This window comes from Lampetra fluviatilis, chromosome 38, assembly GCF_964198595.1.
Source record: "Lampetra fluviatilis chromosome 38, kcLamFluv1.1, whole genome shotgun sequence".
In the NCBI taxonomy this organism is placed as follows: Eukaryota; Metazoa; Chordata; class Hyperoartia; order Petromyzontiformes; family Petromyzontidae; genus Lampetra; species Lampetra fluviatilis.
Window position 1 is genome coordinate 10770018 of NC_136312.1, and position 22390 is coordinate 10792407.

The window sequence follows — 22390 nt, forward strand, 5'->3', positions numbered from 1 at the left end:
CATTATGGCTACTGATGAGCAATACCTTTCTATACGACTGCTATGTCCGGAACTGTTGCCCATTCGTAACAATAGATGCATGGTATGGCTTTTTTGTGTGTATTGCTCCTGGTGTACTACTTTTTGTTCTCAGTTGCAAGCAGAATGGCAACGTATTTATAGAATACTGTACTTTAAATGATAATAGCACTGTGTTAATGAGAAGGGTGGACAAATATTTCCATTGCGTCGTAACAAAAGCATCAGAATTTAGCATTGTCATCGTAGCACGTACGATAAGCTGCATTTCAATGGTGAATTTTAAAATCTTTCGAACGTTAGAATTGGAACACGTTCCAAATGGTAACTTTGGACACCGACACCTCAGATTCCACTCACCTGAGCACCGCCGCTTTGCTTCGTGGACCCACTTCACTGCTGACGAGGAAGATTCAATATCTCACCGCCTGTAGTGTTGCTAGGTGTCTGTGCGGCAATATATAGTGGATGTGAAAACAAGTAGCACACGGGTTAACCATCCCCCAGAGTGTTTGTTAAAATTTAAAAGTGCTCATATATTTTACAACTAGGCCTCGTAAAGTACTTTTCACAGAACATATGACCAAATACATTCAATGTAACATGTTGTCACGTCTCAAAGCTAAGCAAAATGAGCTTGGATAATGCTTGATTGGGCAACCATCATGCTTAAAACGGCATCTTAGGCTGCTATCGCAAATAAACTCCAGCTTGGATCGTTACCAACAAGACGATCACTCAAAAATGCTCTAGAGGAGTCGTACAACCATAGCTGCCACTGCTATCCTCTGGCCTGAAATAAAAACTATAGCTATAGATGACCGACTTATGAACTTATTATGTATTTTGATTATAGTCCGCTGCTACTGCTATTGTTAATCCTGCTGTTATGGATTGACTTATGCAGCTAGCGAAGGGCGCTAGGTTTAGTGATGTGTGTTGTGTGTGTCGCTATTGTAAACTTTTAATCACATTTGTTGGGAAAACTGTTACGTTGTTTATAATAGCATTGTTTTAGTAAGTTTTAGAGGGGCTTGGTTTGGCCCGATTTGTTGATTTAGTATAGATTTATACTTACATTTTTTTTAATCTGTATTGTATTATGATTGTTTTTGGGATCAAACATCGAAATTGATTTTTTTGCACTTTCTGTACGCAGCATGGACGGGTTGTGCTTTTTCTGTAGGATTTTATTGTTTACGTATGTGATGTTCAGATTTGTGTACAATTAATTTTAGGTGTATCTTGAAATTGTATTGTTTGTTGCGGTTGAACCCAAATCAAGAGCCGAATGGCTCACAGGGTAATTCCTAATAAATAAAACTGAAACTGAAACAGTGAGTAGTGCAGCAGGTAAATCGGGGGCGACTGCCCCGGGCCCCGTGCTTTCGGGGGCCCCACGCTTCGACGTTAAGGTGTCAGATGTAATACTTTCGGTTTAGTTCGAAGGCTTCGTGGGGCCCAAAGTTGGATTTTCCCTCGGCCTCGCACCCCTCTGTGGAGAGCTCTGGCCATGCGGTTCCTTAAAAAATAAAATGCGTTCTATGTACATGCAAGCAACCCCTAACGATTGGCAGCTAGTCGTAAAGGAAACGCATGTGATATTTTAAACATTCAGATTACATTATAAAATTAACCACACTTAAGATTTACAGCATTGGTGATAAACTAGAACACAACCGTTTACTGTCACTCGCATCCTAGCAACTGCCCCTTTAGCTGTTTGTTATACAATGATTATATAATATAGCACATTGTAAATGTATTTTTAGCCCTATATATGTTTATCATTGTACGTACCAAAGTAACATTTTACGTTTACTGTCATTGGCATTCTCACAACCGGCTGTTTGGCCGTTTAATTTACAACAATTATACCATACGTCACATTGTAAATGTATTTTTTTCCCCTAAAATAGTTAATTATCATACGTAACAAAGTATGATTTTACGTTTCTATGCAAATTCAGAGTCTGACCGTCAGAACTTCTTTCCGCTATATCTGTAAGCTATTTCCGGAGTCGCATGCGGCTCTTTGAGGACTGCTGCTTCGTGACATTATTTATTAACGACCACTGCCTCTACTCTTTGGTTTTTTCGGTAAAGTCACGTAGGTGAAAAAAAACAAAATAAAACAACTAAATTAAATTTTGATTTAAAGCTTTCGTGACTGCAGGGATTCATATTCTTGGTTCTTTCGGTAAAGTCACGTAGAAGGGAAATAATAAAATTATATAAATATAAAACAATACAAATTCTCACGACGTTTCGACTGCAACACAAGCAATCATCATCAGGTGTGAAAACCACAGCAACGCAAGCATCCGTCATTAGACGTCATTAGACGGATGCTTGTGTCATCAGATGGATGCTTGTGTTGTGATTTAATTTAGTTTTTTTTTAGTTTTCACCTACGTGACTTTGATTTTTAAAAAATAGCTTTTCCTGTTATTTTGGTTGCCATGGTTTAGCCATACAGTATCCCACTCTGCTGGCTTGAAGTCTTCTCTTTGGGCTGTGACCTTTGGGTGCCACTCCGATGTCCACCTCAGCAGCCTGCCCTCCTGCTGATCCCATATTTGTAGAGGAGATCATCGCTGGTACCACTGGAAGAATGTCCTCAGTCCTCCAACAGTTGCTGGTATCTGCTTATGGTGGGATGCAAACGTTGAAATCCCACCAGGTGGTGCCTCACAGATGGTACCCATTTCATCAACCATGGGACGACCGAGTTCTATTGACTGCGGCCAAGGTTGACCTCATAGGGGCCTAATCTATTGTTGTAGAAACATTAATTTGAAATTATTATTTGGTTTTTTCGGTTAAGTCACGTCTAAAGATAAAGTAATAAATTAAATTAAATAATAGAATACGACGTTTCGATTGCAACACAAGCAATCATCATCAGGTATAATGAAATAGCGACATAAAATCTAACCAGAAAACTATAGACAGACATATTAGCAGACAGATATCACCAAGATACATAGAGAGAGCAACACAGGTAACAGAGAGAGGTGATCGTCTCTGTGGGGTGGCCTTAAATAGACAGAGGAGGGCGGACGCAGAGAGAGAGGGGGGTTAGAGAAAAAATTAGCATATCAATGAGTGGACAACAAAACGTGGTGTTACCTGTGTTGCTCTCTCTATGTATCTTGGTGATATCTGTCTGCTAATATGTCTGTCTATAGTTTTCTAGTTAGATTTTATGTCGCTATTTCATTATACCTGATGATGATTGCTTGTGTTGCAATCGAAACGTCGTATTCTATTATTTAATTTAATTTATTATTTTATCTTTAGACGTGACTTAACCGAAATAACCAAATAATAATTCCTGCAGTCACGAAAGTTCTAAAATTAAGATTGAACCACTTCTACGGGGAAGTTTTAAACTTATCTTCTTTTTTCTCTCTCTCTGACTACTTGTTCTCTCTGCCTGTGTCCTCTCTTTGGAATGTTCACACTTAAATTCTAACTTAGCAATCTTTGAAATACGTAATCAACCAGGCTATGCGGTAATTGTGTGTTGACCGACCCTCTGTGTTGTATTACATTACATTTCGATATTTTACTAGGTTATTTAATTTTAGTGTGTCCTTCTCCTGATTTTCAGGCTTGCTTGCCGTGTCATCGCACTTGCAGCACCACGTTTTGTTGTCCACTCATTGATATGCTAATTTTTTCTCTAACCCCCCTCCCTCTCTCTGCGTCCGCCCTCCTCTGTCTATTTAAGGCCACCCCACAGAGACGACCACCTCTCTCTGTTACCTGTGTTGCTCTCTCTATGTATCTTGGTGATATCTGTCTGCTAATATGTCTGTCTATAGTTTTCTGGTTAGATTTTATGTCGCTATTTCATCATACCTGATGATGATTGCTTGTGTTGCAATCGAAACGTCGTATTCTATTATTTAATTTAATTTATTATTTTATCTTTAGACGTGACTTAACCGAAAGAACCAAATAATAATTCCTGCAGTCACGAAAGTTCTAAAATTAAGATTAATTTGGAAGAAAAAAACACTGACTTTTCATTCAAAACACTAAAACATAATGCCCTGGACTGCACAATAAAAGGTTTGTGGTGTTTTAACTGGCATTTCCAAGTGCTTTCTTCAAATCTCCAAATGGCAGATTGGATTTTTTTAATTTCTACCTAGAATAGCATTCTGAGTTTGTATCTGGGTGTAGAAACATATAGATCCTGATACGCTATACATTAACAATCTGGACAAGGATGAAGAGACAGTACTGGTCACAAAATAGCAGATTACAGTGGAGGCATCAGTTATTTTTGACATTAAATTAATATACTTCCAACTTGCAGTTGTCACTGGCACAGGTTTAAAATGAAAAATATATAATAGGGTACATTTCTGACAATGACCCTTCACCATAGCACATGTAATAGATAAATAAACTAAGATCTTTGGGGGAAAATGGTTTTCATTTGTTTATAAGACTTGTGCTTTTTAACGCAAATTGTATTGTTTTAGACGTGACTGTTTTTTGACATATTTGTAATTTTACCCAATTTCATAATTCGTCATCTGACTATGTTATCTCCTCGTTTGTTAGCCTAAAAATGGAAATATATTCGTGGCATAATACCATAGATATGTTAAAATGATGATTACAATCATGCTTCGCAGGTATTTTCAAAACAATTATGAGGTTTCCATCATACCTGATATCAATGGACACCATTCAACAACAAGTGTTGAAGGAATGGACAAGGTGAGAAGGATGAAAATGTGGTCTGTGAATCAGAAATCTACAGACACGGTAATACGCGTTTATACAGCGTCATTCATGCAAACTGCATCTCACAACGCTGCACAACTTGCAACATATGGAGGCGCACATGTATTAAGGTGTTTTCAACCATTTAATGATGTGCGTGTATACATGTTGGAGAAATCGGAGCATGTGAAGTTCCCAATAAGTCTGCTAAAAGGCTATTTTGGGGATATTTTTATTTGTATATGTGACAGTGCGTATCTGTGTGGGGAGAGTTTAAGCGAGTGTGCATGTGTGCATTTATCTTTTGATGTGTTTGCCAGGCCTTACCATCAGCCCAACCAAAAACTAAGCACCTGTCTGGGTATTTTGTGTTATCAAAACTCCACTCCCCAACTACCCATGAGTGACGGGGCAGTTGTTGAGTGGAGAAATTTCAATCCCTGGGTAGTGTGCTTATGACCAGCTCTGATTTTTTAGCAGAAGTCTCACCCTGATTCAGTCGAGCAGCATTATCTTTTCATCCGCTGCCTAATGCTCTTTGGAAGCTACCTGGTCTGGCGCTCCACACAAATCTGCAGGTCTTATCGGCCAGTTATGCCCTCCCTTCTCTATGCTTGCTAAACGTGGACCCATCTAAAGGAAGCTCTTCGGCAGTTTGAAACATTCAGGCTGGCCTGCCTACAATCCATACTGGGATAATGTATATTTCTGCTTCCTTGACACCAGGACCTACTGTGGAGCTCATCTGTCCACTGATCATTGGCTTGTCATCTGTGAGATAAGCCTGCCATTCTTTCACTGCGGTGGTGGGCATCCATCTTGGACCTCATTCCAACCCACAACAGCCTGGTCTCGGCTAGCTGTTGAAAGTTGCAAGCGAGAATATCATCATCGCTTGCAACTGGTGTTGGCATCGTCCTCCTGATCCCGAGGGGAAATGGTTGATGTTCAGGACTGTGACTCATGCGCTACAATAGCTGCATTGGATACGCAGCCCAGACCTTCCCAGCGATCCTCGCTGATGGAGGTGTTGCGGTCAACGGAGAGAAAGCGACAGGCTCATTGCCACCGTTCACAACATCCCACGTCGTAGAATTAGAGCGGCTGCGCCTCAAATATTTGAGGAAGTAGCCTCCCCCTGAGAGTGGCTGGCTAATGTGCCATCTGTTGAGGAAGTACAAGGATTGATACAGAGTCTGAGACGAGGAATAATGCCGGGCAGAGGTGACCTCCCTAGCGAACTACTGAGGGAGGGTAGCGTTTGTGTGCAGACTGCCCTCCTCTAAGCAAGGCTGTTTGTGGGGTCATGAAAATTCCGTAAGGACTCGGAAATAGGGTATATTTTGGCCTGCGCAATTTGCATACTCGGGCTCAAGGTCCTGCTCATCAATCATTATGAAACATAAACTTTTATTCTTTTAAAAGTTTGCTAATTATTGTGGGGACCGGAGAGGGCCTAAATGTTGCCACGTATGTATGTGTTGAACTTTTTTCGCACCGTACGTAACCAACCGTACTTATCGGAGGTGCGGGGGAAGGACACAAAAAGCAGCTATAAATAAATGAGTTTTCACTCTAGATGATAATTTATAAGTGCATAGGCCCAGTGGCGTCTTAATATCGGACGGAAGAGCATTCCAGACTGCCGCAGAAGCGCATCTGAAAACGCGCGATGCATTGACCGTCTTTGTTCGAGATTAAAAAAGCGGCTGTCTTTCAAAACAAGCCCAACCGAAATGTATTTGTGTGCACTTACATGGTGAAAAAAAAATCCTCGCTCTTCTCCATTCTCTGTGGTGCCTGTTGCCTCAATGAGGTACATCTCAGTGTTGAAATGTTGAAGTATATCTCAGCTTGGGACAAAACGCCTTGTCGCCAATCTTCTTAAACCATAGCAAAGAAGTCCAAAAAAAACGCAACCCGCGACTCTCAAAACATGAAAAATACTTTTTAAAACAACCCCAATTCCACTTTTTTATAAGCAGACTTGGCAATAATCTAGGGCCTATCAAGTAGGCGTATGGCACAGTGTGGAGACAGAATAGCTCATGCGCAATTTTTAAATGACCAATGGCATTTTAGGGCACTTTTCTGCCAGCAACAGTCACTAGCAATGAATTAACCATGAGCGACTATGGTAACTTGGCAGGCAATGGATTTCACTGGCAAGAGTTCTCTCTAACCACTCGTTTACATTATACTTTATGCATTTACTTATTTATCCAGGAACGCCATACTGAGACACAATACTCATTTGTTTATTTTATGTTTTCAGCCAATCAGTATTTATACGTCTGGGAAGAAACCGGAGCACCTTGAAAAACCCACGTGAGAGGGGTAACATTCTATCCCCGTACAGATAGAAACAGATGGCGATTAGTCCACTTTCTGTCCTGCCTTCACCTGGCGAGCCAGAGTATGGCACCACGACACCCAAGGGAAGAGAGTTTTGCAACATTTGTGTGATTCACCAAACCACGCCTCCACAGTGCTGGATTAGATGCATGTGATCGGAAAGCAAGCATTTGTGTACAAAATAAAGAGTCTCAACTCTTTTTAACGAAGGTCCTGCCAAGTTGTTTGCAGTAAGGGCCAACGACTCCTATGTTTCATCTTAATTGAGTGATTTTCATTTGGCAAATTTGAACCATGACGCCGGCGCACAATTGGCCATTTTTGTGAATAACACGAGGGGGCCTTTGGAGGCCTCTGTGAAGCAGATGGCACGATTTTAACAGTTAATACACCCACAGTCCTTTAACCAGGGCAGACGCTGGATTCGAACCGCAAACTTCAGCAACAAGCTGCTAAACGCACTGCCACTAGGCCAAGTTCATAACTTTGGAAACATGCACGCTTACCAATGAAATGGAACGATAGCTAAAAAGTGTGCAAAGAAGCAAGACGAATCGAATTACACTGACAGTCAGGAAGCAGAACATATGGGTTTATTGATGATAATAGATTATGCTTGCAATGTAAGTATTGAAATCATGTGCGTGAGATAGTATGTACAATTTACTCAAATTTTATACAAATATGTCCTTCAACTATGCTCTCAATTAACTGCACTCTCAACCCCTAGCCCACTCAGCTGCACTGTCAGCCCCGAGCCCAAGCGTCGAGAACCTTTTCTTTCCTGAGGGCCGAATGGGACTTACAAAAATATCCTTGGTGGGCCACGAATTATTTGACACAAATTTTTTACTTCATGCATCGATTGTGTGCTCAGATCCACAAGACAACAGGTGACTGAGCATGCTCAAATTAGAAATACAGTGTTGACAGGGTTGAATATATTCCTTTCTAATACCCGATTAGTCTGGCAGAGATGCCTGCAGTGATGGATAAATATTGTTTGCAGACTGTTTCGAAGCAGGAGGCCTCATGTAAGCATGAGCCGTATGAAACTAAAGTCACAGGTTGTATCCAGCCCGTGGGCCTTAGATTCCCCATCCCTGCCTTTAGGACCACATATGTTTGTTGAACTTGTTTTGCACCATACGTAGCCAACCGTGCTAATCGGAGGTGCGGTTTAAAGTGCACATCATGTGACGGAGATTTACAATATGTTGGGCCGTGAGGTGACCATCGGATTGCAGCTTAACGAATTGGTCACTCACCAATCTGTAAAGTTTTGTAGTGTCACCTGCTTGTATGCTTGGATTGCCTCTGGCTATTCCATTTTTCTCTTTCATATAAACAAGGAATTGGCTACCCACTCCAATGCAGGAACATCCTAAAAATTCTACTCAATGAGACGGATGGATAAAGAACTATCATTTGTATAGTTATTATTTAAAGGTTAATATTAGAAATCCACTTTAAAATGGTATTTGTCTTGCCGATCTCAGTGTGGCAAAGTCACGCTCCACCCACACTCCTTCCTACCGCGCAAGAACTCCCATCGCGCGCCAGCGCGCCCATAGCTCAAGACGGCACGAGGTGCTTCACGACGTGCGCCGCTTCGATGACGACCATGTGGCTGGGCCGTCGCACACGCGCGTCACCGACGGGCACAGTCGGAGTGGTGGCGGTGGCGAGGGCTGGCGCATCTCCTCCGAGCGACAGTCCCTCCAGGTAGAGCTGCAGCGCACGGCGCAGGCGCCCGTTCTCCCGCTGCAGAGCATCGCGCTCGTGCTCGAGCGCCAGCTGCTCCAGCAGCACCTTGTTGTAGCGACACCAGAAGCGCTCCATCGAGCTGTACTGCGCTGCGACCTGCGGCAGCGAGACCACCCCATGCGTTGCTTGAATAAAAAGGTCCGGTCAAAACGTACGTGGAATTTTATACACCCATAATAGTTTAGCAATAAGTTTGTAATCTGCTTTCATTACACCAAAATGTTTCTTATTCAATCAAAACAACACTGCTTTGCTCTCATGTGCACAAGAAGGCTGTTGAGTGAAGCACACCACAATTTTGCACGGAGCATATTTATCGCTGGAATCCAGAGCCAGGCCTCAGACTACTGTGAATTATTTAATCTTCGGCTGCTCTTATTGTGTGCTCTGTGCCAGGTTGTGATGCACACACGGTCCGTGCCTCAACACATTGGCATGGAGCATTCGCCTGCAGCACCCAGGATAACATTCTCAATACAGTAGTTGTAGGCCTCCTCTGCCTACTACATTGGACGCGCACTATACTATTTTAGAGTACGGCGCTCTTTGATGCATTCTTTTTAAATCATTATTTGCTGTATGGTAAAGCTGTAGCAGAATGCCACCCTTGTGTTCACACCGACTGTGCTCCACCTCCTGTTTTAATTGCACTCACCTGCTGGGCTGTAAAGTGTTTTATAGGGCCACGAGCGGCAAGTAACCGGCGTTGCCCGGGCAAAAAAGGCAGACACACACATGCAGTTACACACACAAATCGACTGACACACACACATACACATATCGACTCACACATACATACATAGACTGAACAACAACAACCGCCATTCGCCAGTAAGTGGCAGTGACGTCACGACAACACTTGTGGCAGGCCATGTGCACCTTGTGGCCACGTGAAGTGTTGAACGCCCGCTGGCAGGAGGTCACGGGGCAGACCCAGATGGCAGAGGTCGACTGACTGAGATGACTGACTGATGCACCGCCTGTGCCCCCTACTGTGACAACTTGCTGTGCTTTAGCCACCCGGCGCTCCGCTCATTGTTGTGAGCTTGTTAGCGTAAGAAGCAAGGAAATAAGTACTTACTATAGCCGTGTTGAGGCCTTGTGCCATGCATAACCCCCGTCCTGGCCTACATTGGCGAGGCGGCAAAGTTGGCACGTTGCCAGGCTAAGGGCTGGGCCGCTACCCCCACACCCCCAGCATTCCCCGCCCGTGCAAGAATAATGGTATGTAAGCACTAAAATGATTATGTAGGGAGTTTGTAGTATAAACTGGACGCATTGTGTTGGGGAGGGTTAAGAGGACATGACACTGAAGAAATATCCGCAGCGTTATGTGTGTATGTGTTGCCTGTAAAACGCGTATAAGGAAATATCCCCCGGTGAGCTCAAACGAATGCGCAGCACTTGGTAGGGTTCGTGCCCCCCCACGCAATTGGCGTCAGTTGGTACGGTGGACGGCGCACAATAAGTAAATAATAATTTAAAAAAATGGCACAAATGTGTTAATTAAACTACATTAAAGTATACGGATGGGAAAACGGAATAGCCTATTCCCACTGCGTGGCTTATGGCGTGCTGCCTGGCAATTTTTTTTCGATGAAAAGCCCACCGTTTGAGAGGCAAATCCCCCGCAAGCGCGAGCGCGCGGAGACTTTTATATATAAGAAGAAAAAGAAAGAAGAAGAAAGAAGATACATAACTTCCTTCTATTTATCTGTAAGACAGTCAGGTTCCCACTGTACAACCATTCTACAAACGTGTAAATTGGACCTGATATATATTATTCATAATCAACATTTTTGGGTTAGATCGCGTTATTTATAAAAGTGTCGTAACCCTCCACCACCCGACACGGCCAATCAGTAAAAAAGTGTCACGTTAACAAAAGACAAATAGTTCACTACCTTAGCCCACCGGTTTGTTGAAGAGTGAATCCACAACATTTACAATTTTTTAGTACGAAGTTTCGCTCAACGTGACACATTTTTTACAGATTGGCCATGTCGGGTGGTGGAGGGTTGTGACACATTTATAAATAACGCGATCTAACCCAAAACCCTTTATTATGAATATTTTTTTCTCATGAAGAAGTTTACAACTTGTGCCATTCTGGGACACACAGCTTTGGTAGATTTATGTAAGAAGGCAGAAGTTCGCTTTTTGGGTTGTGTTTCCTTCGGGGCCAAATTAACATCTTGACGAAAGTGTTGAAACGCTTTGCGTTGGTAAAATGCTGCTAAATAACTGGATGAAAATACATTTTTTCTAAAGCCTGAATGATCCGGTCAGGAAGACCAGCACTCGGCAGACAAAGGCAGCCAGGTATTCTCTCCGTAGAGGCAAGTGTTCTTCACTCATTTTCAAAAGGGGGGGGGGGCTACTTCTTCATCAGTGTGAGGGCCGCCACACATTTTAAACCTTTGGGGTTTGACAGCACGACAATGTTGGGCTAATGTCACATTTTGTGTATTGTCGGGGTCAGCCAGTGCCCCCCGCGGGCCTTGCAATGAATAACACGGTTTCATTTATTTTCATTTATTAGGTATAGCCCTGTGAGCCATGCGGCTCTTGAACACCGGCATGGAGGGAAGCTCGATGGCACGTGGCTGGCTGTGCAGTACCTGCGAGAGCTGCTGGGTGGGCGTCTGGGCCAGCTGGGTGTCCACGTCGCGCTGCTCCTCGGGGGTCAGGGCGCCGGGCGGGAAGGGCAGCACCTTCTCTTGCTCGGTCTCCATACGCCGGCAAATCTCCCCCATCTTCAGTACCTGCTCAGCCTGCATCGAGATATCATGAATCGGCCACCTGCGCAAGCCTCCTCAAGCTCGGAAATCTGACACTGGACTTGGAGACGCATCGACAAAGACGATCTTGAGTTTGATTCTCGAACATGACCAACATCGGTGACAAATAACTAAACTCGTCATGGACACCCGAGTTTTGCACTTAGCCTTAAATGAGTACCTGGTGCGGTGTGTAAACATCATCACTGGGTAGTCAAAGGCAGATGGAAGTGATGTTGGCCACAAAACCCTCTCAGCTTTAGTAGGTGTTTACTAACGGCACCTGCCCCGACAGCCTATATGGCTACACGAGAGAGATTATTTGTCCGAGTGCATGCGCGTTGCTGTACATGTGTATTTGAGTGAGCATTTGGAGACAGTCGCCCTCCAACAACAGCAGAGGGCAGAGGAGCGACGCTTACAGCAACGAGCGGAGCACCGGGCTGCTAAACCACAGCGAAATGGCACAGGTGGTGCCAGTCATCTCAGTCAACCCATGCATTTGGGTCTGTCCTGTGACCTCCTGTCAACGAGCCTTCGACACTTCACGTGGCCTCAAACTGCGTACAGCCTGGCACAAGTGCCGTGGTGACATCACTGTCACTCAGTGGTGAACGGCAGTCGTCCTTGTGTTTGTTGTTGTGCATGAGTGTGCAGGGCCTGCCTTCCGCAGCACCGTGTCGAGGACGGCATTGGTGCGGTGGCTGTGCTCGGCCAGGACTGCGAGGCGCTTGCGCTCCCGCGAGCGCTGCTCCCCCAGCGCCCCCTTGCCCTGCAGGGCGTGCAGCCGCGCCGCCGCTCGCTCCTCGCGCAGACGCTGGTTCCGCTCCTCGCACTCGCGCGCCAGCGCCGACGTGCGTGCGCGCACGGACGCCATCGAGTCCTAGGCCAGCATGCGCGGCACGAGCAAAGGAACAGACGCATGAACCCAGTGAAAACAGCCGCACGGTTCGAAAGGAGTGCAGCGCATGAGGAATATCAAGGGAATGCGAACAACACCAGGTCAGTGAAATCACTGTGACGAAATTACTAATCACGTGGATGTTCGAAGAGGATTAAAAGTGGAAATTTGGTACAAACATACTTACATTTCTTTGCATTTAGACCCCTAGAAATTACAGCTCATAGTCTCATTATTTTAATCTATAGATGGGGGCCAGCCTAAGGTTCTGTATTGCTTTAGGTTAAGTGAATGGACACATAAAATATACACAATCGACATTATCAGTGAACGAAGTCATTATCCTCCAAATGAGTATGACATGAAAGCCAGCAAGTTAAGCCCACTACCGGTTATTTGTGCAACATACCTTTGCAGAATATCAGAAAGTGTAAAATCTTAACACTATATTAAGGTAGTTGGCTAAGACGGTTTACACAAATTCACTGGATGCCAAAGACTACCTGTAGCGTTATTTTATCGCGAGTATTATCGTCTGCTGTAACGTGTATTGCAAAAGCCTTGTGGCAATGATCCACTATACATGAGGGAGGGGGCTGTCTGTCATGGGCCGACTGCTGCTGGTCCGGAACGCGGCCACCAGGATGCTCACGCGAACCTCATACCGTGAGCACATATGACCGATAATAACATCTCTGCATTGGCTTCCAATTAAATTTTGGGTACAAATTAAAGTATTGAGGCTCATATACAAGGCCTTAAATGGTCTCACACCATTTTACATTCAACAACTGAAACATCTGCACGTACCGTCACGACCTCTCTGATCCGCTGATTTACATCTGCCCCACGTGCCGAGAACTCGACCCAGCACCTGGGGTGACCGAGCCTTGGCACGCGCTGCGCCAAGACCACGGAATTCCCTCCCACCAGTGGTTCGAAAGGTGAGCTCGCACACCCAGTTTAAGTCTTCTCTAAAGACTCACCTTTTTCACCTGCAGACCTACACTTCCCATGTATGACCAGAGGACTTTGGACTTTGTAGTATTTATATTTCTTAACTTCGATCATGACACACCGAGATCCCTGGCTGAATTGCGCCTTATAAGTGTAAATTATTACGAGTATTATTCATTTGCACCTGTAGACGCTGCAACCTGCGCGCCTGAGCTTCAATCTCACGAGCACTCTTCTCGTCGCGCATCTTCAGGGCATCGAAGGCGATGCGCCGCTCCTCCGTGGCATCCGTGTACTGCTGCAGCGCCACCTGGAACTGGCGCCACAGTGCCTCCACAGCACCTTCCAGCTGCATGCGCAGCGCCTGCTTCTCCTCGAGAACCTGCACCAGATCGACAACGGACCGTGATACGTCCGCCAGCACGCAATCAACACAGCACCCAGTGAACAATGAACCCAGCAATCAACTCATCAACACAAGACCTTGGTACTATGACCAGCACACAATACAAAACTCGGTGGATAATCAATACAATTTTAGCACCCAGTGGTTCAACACAGTAGCAAATTAACCCATTCAACCCAAAACCCAAACCAAGCCAGTATCCAGGAACTGATAAATTATCAATCGGAACACCCAATTAACCAAGCACTCAATAACATCATAAATCAAGTCATTACCCAAACAACTCAGTACGAAGTCAACCAAATACCCAATAAACTCACCGCCCAATTCAATTAACTCAGCACTCAAGTTTTAGAGCCAAATACCCAATAAACCCAGGTGCATATGTACAACCATTCTGTCTATCCACTGTTGGATAAGGACTTTTCCATGCCCCATAATTACCACCAAATCATCCCAGCACCCAGATACAGCCGATTCATATTTTTGAAAAAGATTATCCTTTTATGTGAAAAGGGTGAACTTCGGGGCTGATTTAGCCACTGGTTTGGATTTAAAGCAGAAGTACGGCTCAGTTTCCACTGCAGCTGTTTTTGCACCTCCGGCTGTAACTGCACTGCGTGTGTGAGTGAATCAAACCCACGTCGTTCTTGATCTCATCCATTGAGCTGTGGAACTCTTGCAGTGCCTCTTTCTCCTTCTCTGCAAAATTCTCCTCCATTGCGAACAGGATGTCCCCGATGTCCGATATCTCGTGGGCGTGCTGCTGAACAATGAGCTCCCTGCAGCACACGGCGCGCACACACGCGCTCACCACCGCGCATGCTGACACCACGTGCCACCGCTGCTGCCACTCACACAGCCAACCACTGACACCTCACTCACTAACATCACATGCTGACATAGACAACCACTAACACCCAAGTCATTGAAAATGCATTCACTGGCACCTGTTTCTGAAATTTAACTCAATGGGACTATAATTACTGACACCCCTCTTTGAAATTGCTACTAATGACACCACCACCACCACTGTCATTATCACTCACTGGAATACCGACACTTTTATTTTTAAATCCTATCCCACTCCACTTGTGGCCCTGTCCGCTACAGTAGGTGTCAACAAGCCTCCTGTATGACAAATCCCAGACAATATTAGACCTCTGAATGTTCAGACCAAATGTTTGCCACCATCACACCATCAGTATCGTCGCCATATCAATGATAAGAGGTGGCGGTTAGCTCTTGTCTCAGAGCTCCCTGTGTGGGTTTAGTTTGTTTCCCCATAGTGCCACTCACCTCTCACTGTCAAACTCCTCCTTGAGGGCAGACACCTCCAGCTGGTATTCTTCCCTGAGACGTTTCACACGCGCTGCTTGCAAACCCAGCAACCTGTATTCCGAGCGAGAGCAGACAGCACAGTATCCACTTTACCCTGCTGCATGCACCTAATCCACTAAACCATCAATCATCCAACTAACTCAATGAGTAAGATAGCATCCACTTACCCCACTGCACCACACAGCATCCATCTACCCAAATAAACCATGCAGCATTCACCTACCCCAATGATCCACACAGTACCTACTGCGAATGGGACAAATACAAATTGATTCCATTTGGTTTCGGCACTTTTATCAGATTGCCAATTGTGAATCTGTGGAACCAAATCCACCCCATGATTTGTGCAGCCTTTGTCTGCGGGTGCATGTGGTGCGCATGCGACAGCACTTCCCATCAAAGCGAGGTGCAATGCCTGCATATTGGTGAGACAAGTTTGATCTTTTTCAGTCGGAAAGGTTAGAGAGAGAGGGCAGTGAGTGAGGTGAGAGAGGGTCGTGAATTGACATTCCACACGTTACACAACATTATACGATACATATTCTTTGGTTCTTTCGGTAAAGTCACGTAGATAGAAAAATAAAAGTAAGTAATATAATAATAAAGTTATATAATAAAGTAATATAGTTTTTTATATTATTTTATTAACTTTTATTTTCTATCTACGTGACTTTACCGAATGAACCAAAGAATATGAATTCCTGCAGTCACGAAAGTTTTAAGTCAAAATTATATGATACAGTCACTCAACATTTTACTAGACCACCACAGAACATTAAACAATGCAATTAATCGTCATCAAAACATTAACTAAAATAACCACACCACGCATTAATCGATGTCAATATACCACATCACACTAACCTACCTAATGAACCACACAGCCCGTACAACTTGCAGGGTGCTGATAAAGTCCAGCAGCCTGTACACTTCAAACAGCTAAAGCGCCAGCTCAAAGGAAACACGGCTCACCACCTTCACTACAGCACAACACAGCACCACCTCAACCACAACACCACTACAACCACAACACAGCCACACTACAACAACACAGCACCACCACAACTACAACACAGCACCACTACAACAACACAGCACCACTACAACAACACAGCACCACTACAACCACAACACAGCACCACCACAACCACAACACAGCACCACCTCAACCACAACACAGCACCACTACAACAACAACACAGCACCACTACAACAACAACACAGCACCACCTCAACCACAGCACCACCTCAACCACAACACAGCACCACCACAACAACACAGCACCACCTCAACCACAGCACCACTACAACAACACAGCACCACTACAACAACACAACACACCACCACCACTACAACACCACAGCACCACTACAACTACAACACAGCACCACCACAACTACAACACAGCACAACTACAACAACACAGCACCACCTCAACCACAACACAGCACCACCTCAACCACAACACAGCACCACCTCAACCACAACACAGCACCACTACAACAACAACACAGCACAACTACAACAACACAGCACCACCTCAACCACCACACAGCACCACCTCAACCACAACACAGCACCACCTCAACCACAACAAAGCACCACCACAACACAGCATCACCACTACATAGCATCATCACTACAACAACACAGCACCACCTCAACAACAACACAGCACCACTACAACAACACAGCACCACTACAACAACACAGCACCACCACTACAATAACACCTCAACCACAACACAGCACCACAACTACGACAACACAGCACCACCACCACTACAACAACACAGCACCACCACAACCACAACACAGCACCACCACAACCACAACACAGCACCACCAAAACCACGACACAGCACCACTACAACAACAACACAGCACCACCACAACACAGAACCACCTCAACAACACAAACTCAACCACAACAACACCACCTCAACCAAAATACGACCTCAACCACCACACAACACAGCATCACCACCTGACCACAGCACAACGTAGCAACAGCTTAACCACAACAAAGAATCAGATGAAACACAGCACAAGAATGCACCTCAATCACAACTCCACAATGCAACACTTCAACCACAGGGCCGCATATTAACACTTTATAGAAAACAGCAACAACCACAGTTTACCACTACGTGGCGGTGACATCACCACGGCGCTTGTGCCAAGCTAGGTACACCCACAGCACCACCACCACCACAGAAAAGTACAAGTGTAGTGATGGCACAACACAGCATTACCTCAACCACAACACAGCACAACATTGTAACGTCTTATTGGTTCTTTCGGTAAAGTCACGTAGAAGGGAAATAATAAAATAATAAAAATAAAACAATAAAATACAATTCTCACGACGTTTCGGCCACAACGCAAGCAGCCGTCCTCAGGTGAAGAACAGGGCTGTCGGAAAGACAGCGTCTGACAGCCCTGTTCTTCACCTGAGGACGGCTGCTTGCGTTGTGGCCTAAACGTCGTGAGAATTGTATTTTATTATGTTTTATTTATTTTATTTTATTATTTCCCTTCTACGTGACTTTACCGAAAGAACCAAGAAGATTAATCTCTGCAGTCACGAAAGCTTTAAATCGAAATTTAACATTGTAACGATAGCACAAATATACTCATTCCAACCACACGACACGGCAACACCATCTCAAACACAAAAAGCACAAACCTAAACCAACACAAAGCAGCACCTCAACCAGCGCACAAGACCGCCACAATCACAACACAACACTGATTTGAAACAGCAACACAACGGCATCTCAAGCATGGCACCAACACTAGTTTAACCACACTACCTCAATCTCAACAACGTTCTAAACGACATCAACAACACAGCATTAGCTCAACCACAACACAGCACACATCGACGAGTGTTTACATTTTGGTTGTTCAGAGATACTGCATAAGTGGTTTTGGTTATTGCATTTTGTTTCCATATCCATATTAATAATAATACGACAGTAATAACAGCATTTAGCTTGCGTGGTGGAAGATTTTTCCAAATGAGTGATTCATAAAGGCTTTAAACCGTTCTGTAGACAGTACTGTATATGTGTATACTAGCACTGCCCGGGATATAACTTGCAAGCACTCATTAATCATTACATCGAATTGTGTGTATGTTGAACTTCTTTCGTACGGTACATAGCCAACCGTGCTAATCGGAGGTACAAGAGATGGAAAACAAAGCCAAGTTTGAGCAATGAAGTGCACGCCGCGTTCCGTTAAAATCGTCGTTTACAAACGGCGGGCTATTGGATATTCCGAGGTGTTTTATCTAATTTCCGGGGATAATTTTTTTCATAAATTCGTAAAGGCGACAATTTTGCGGTAATGTCATCGGCAAGATGAACATTTTTGAATGTATTCAAGTTTCCCCTCGACGTGCCATTGGGGAGATAGCGTTACAAGCGGACAGACACTTGTGAATTATATATCTCATGTTTAAAAGATAAACCACAGACTAACAATGCACATTTGTAAGGAGCATTTCATCTGTACATCCCAATGCACTTGCCATGCATTCTTTTTTTTGTTCACCTATTTCAACCCACCCACTGAAAATGTTGACAAATTGCCCCCTGCGCAGGACCACAAGGCATGGGGAGGCCTTCATCGAGCAATAGACAATGGTCACAGTTGATGATGATAAGTCTACCTAAGGCTTAGACACGGCCATTGAAATGAACGGTCTATGCGACACCTCATGACATCGAGATGCCTGTAACTGGAGCGGCCGGGCGATGCAATGTCTCACTCGCCTCTGCACATTCTCCATGTGGCTGCGAAACGCCATGCAGTGCTGCTCTTCTGCCTCCTCCAAGTCCTTGGTGAGGCACTGCGTGGACCGAGAGAGGACGGAGACACTCTCTAGCGATGGCACTCGACAATCTCATCTCAAAGTGCTCACACACACACAGCGGGGAGATTGGCCACACAACCCCTACTTCAGAACAGGGACACATTTTCAAGGAAAATATAATATTACAACTTGAGTACTGTAAAATCTACGTAGCTGTTGTGCAGAGTTTATGTACATCACTGTGTTGAAAACTAATTTATTTAGAACTGCTTTTTGTGTGTAGTTTGTTGTCGATTCCCCGCAACTCCGGTTAACAAGGTTGGCGACGTAAGGTGAAAAAGTTCAACATACGTACATACAAAAGAAACCCAAAAATCAAAGACTCATAGCTTGTCAATATATACTGTTAGATTTGTGTCACGTGTTGTTATTCATTAGTTAGAAACTTCACGAGTAACAGAATAAATAAATTTACTACCAAGCCCATTATAACACTCTAACAAAGTAAATGAAAAGTCACTACCATAAATATATTTGCCTTTATCTGCAATTTTATCCTAATTCAGCTGTCGGCATCATGTTCTTTCGCAGAGCAGTTCAAACCTTCGGTGTTTGGGTGAATGGTCCACAGAAGCAAATACCACAGAACTACCTCTGAATTCCCTTCAAGTGACCTCTGTGTCACACAGTAAGGAGGCAGCAATGACCCACCCACTCTGCCACCACTGAGGGTAATGTTTGTTTCGTCGATAGTCAAATCATATATTTTTAATTCTCAGAGCTGGAAATTAGCCAAATTAAGTCCAAGTGCAGAGCCGAACTAAAGCAACTTTTTTCAAAATTTCTTGCTGTGGATTTCACACCTGATGATGATTGCTTGTGTTGCAGTCGAAACGTTGTGAGAATTTTATTGTTGAATATATTTTAATTTTTTTACTTCCCTTCTACGTGACTTTACCGAAAGAACCAAGAATATAAAGTAATTTTGTGTGACCGCATTGATACCAATAACTTACTCCACTTGAGAACCAAGTTTAATCAAAGGCAGTGGCTTGTATTTGAAACAAGGATCTCACTTAAGCTCAATGTAACGGTGTGCTTGACCATAGCTTTAAAGCATTTTTTCCTCTCGTTAAAGCATTTTCAAGCTTGCGTCAGACAGGACAGGGCACGCAGGCCAATGTACATGTATACTCAATGAGCAATGCTGGTTCCTATAACACAGACCCTCAGAGGCCAGCCCGCGTTGATAAGAACCCTTGCCTTGATAACACTGTCCTTGCGATCAACTACGCGCTCAAACGTCTGGCTCAGGATCTCGAGGTCACGGCAAAGCTCCTGGCTCTTGGCCTGGCGCATCATGGCGCGCCATTGCTGAGTCAGCTTGGTAGAGTTGAGCCGCGTGTTGTTCTCCTCCTTGGCCAGCTTCTCCTGCACGGGCGAGCAAGCGACAAAACACTCGGAGCATTCGGTCGGCTGTTAAATGCATTTAAGGGCATAGTCCACTTAGGGAACAGTGCACATTCGACTACCAGTTTGGTCACATTACTAGCATGAATCTTTATTGACATTTATTTTCAAATATTAATTTAAAGCCTTGATAAGTCTCAAATGGAAGGTTTAGCCAATTTATTTGTACAGCCACTGGACTAGAAAGTGGCCAGGAAATGGATTAATACATCTAATATAGAGCTGTGAGTGTTATCCCCTTATATGCGTGGGTTTTCTCTGGATAATACAGTTTCCTCCCGCGTGTCAAGCACTGGTAAGTGATACTCATTAATGACCAACGTCCTTTACTGGCTAAATCATCTCAGGGGGCTCAATGCAGACAAACACGCTTCTGCACACCTTAAGGTACTGCATTAGCATGTCCTCCTTTTTCCGACGGGAATCTTCCTCCGCGAGAAGCTTCTGTTGAGCTTGTAGCAGCTGCTCCTCCTCCGTCAAAAACTTTTTCCGCTTCGCCGGCATCTGTTCAAGAATCGCACAAGACACATGGAAGTCGCGTAAACGTGCAGCGCTTGCGAAAACAGTGACGCACGCGACGCAGGAGCGATGCGTCTGTCACACGCTCAAGTGACTTCACCTAGACACAGACTCTCGCGCACATTATCCCTCCTATAAGCCTCCGCGGGAAAGACAAAAACTCGCTGAGGGTCCACATCATTGTAGAACAGAGAGAGATGCAGGCTTTCTGGTGGCAGCATGCATCACGAATGCAATGTGACATATCACATTCGGAAGCACACAATGCCACATAGTCGGAAGACTTAAAAAAAATGCCCCTATTATATTTCAACTGTGCTGTTTGCATTATACCATGAGACAAATACATTTCCATTTGAACCTCTCACAGTGAACAGGGCACCACCATCTTGTATCAGAAGAGCCCTGAGAGTTGATGTAAGTTAAAATATATTTTTGGAGTTAATTCAGTGGGCATCTTGATCAACACTGAGCACACCTTGTATTTGTGACAAGGCTGAGGCCATCTGTTTGAGAGCCCAGCTATGAAGAAATATTGATCAGCAACATGGACACTGGCGAGAAAAATGTAATAAAATATGAACAGTGCATGCTTCGTGGACTTTCACAGACCCATAATAGGAACACACGATTCGACACATACAGTACTACTATTAAACAGCAGGCTTGACCAGAACATAACGCAAGGAGGGATATGGAAATGGTGACAAAATAGCAGGCAAAAGGGAGAACACACACCACCACCATGGATTGGTCACCCTCTTGGTCACTACCACCAACGATAATGGTGTTAACCTCGTCGTAACTGAAACACACCAATCGTCCATTACCTTGGAGTCTTTGGATGTGTGACCGAGCAGTTGCGGGTAGCGCGGGTAATGCCCGGGTAACGCTGGTGAAGAGAGGAATGAGTACAGGGGGTTAACACGTGTAAGCGGCAATGCAGGTAAATAGGTTAACAAGAGTAACCATGCAACTCAAGGTGAAATGTAAAGAGGTTGATAATAGTTGGAGGTTACAGGGGTAACGAGGGCACGCCGGTAGAGGGCTAACGCGGGGAGGGGGCCGAGGCGAAGAGACGACACGGGGTAAGGGGGTAACGTTGGTAGAGGAGGTCGCGCGGGTAACGCAAGCGAGGATGTTAACGCGGGGGTAACGAGAGTAACGCAGGTTAACAGGGGTAACGAGAGTAACGCGGGTTACCAGGGGTAACGAGGGTAACGAGGCCTTACCGCTTTATCCGCCCGCGGCCGCCTGGCGCTCAGGGCGTCCTGCGTCTCCTAGCAACGCGAACTCTCGCGAGATC

The 22390-nt window shown here is 44.7% G+C and overlaps 1 protein-coding gene across 1 annotated transcript; it reads right to left on the reverse strand.

Moving 5' to 3' along the window:
* Positions 1 to 7697: 7697 nt before the first annotated feature.
* DRC2 (dynein regulatory complex subunit 2) lies at positions 7698 to 22390 on the reverse strand. Its single transcript, XM_078874181.1, has 11 exons — positions 22317 to 22390; positions 21915 to 21976; positions 20947 to 21069; positions 20359 to 20526; positions 19055 to 19131; positions 15230 to 15322; positions 14574 to 14712; positions 13709 to 13906; positions 12331 to 12549; positions 11508 to 11660; positions 7698 to 8982 (listed from the first exon to the last, which is right to left on the reverse strand). Exons 3-11 carry the CDS (start codon positions 21067 to 21069, stop codon positions 8695 to 8697), a joined length of 1458 nt encoding a protein of 485 aa, XP_078730307.1. The 5' UTR covers positions 21915 to 21976; positions 22317 to 22390; the 3' UTR covers positions 7698 to 8694.

Coding starts and splice junctions, on each gene's coding strand:
- DRC2 (XM_078874181.1), bottom strand. CDS start 21,069: ATGCCGGCGAAGCGGAAAAAGTTTTTGACGGAGGAGGAGCAGCTGCTA. Junction 15,323..19,054: donor CACATGGAGAATGTGCAGAG/GCGAGTGAGACA, acceptor CTCGGAATACAG/GTTGCTGGGTTTGCAAGCAG. Junction 13,907..14,573: donor TGGATGAGATCAAGAACGAC/GTGGGTTTGATT, acceptor GATCTGGTGCAG/GTTCTCGAGGAGAAGCAGGC.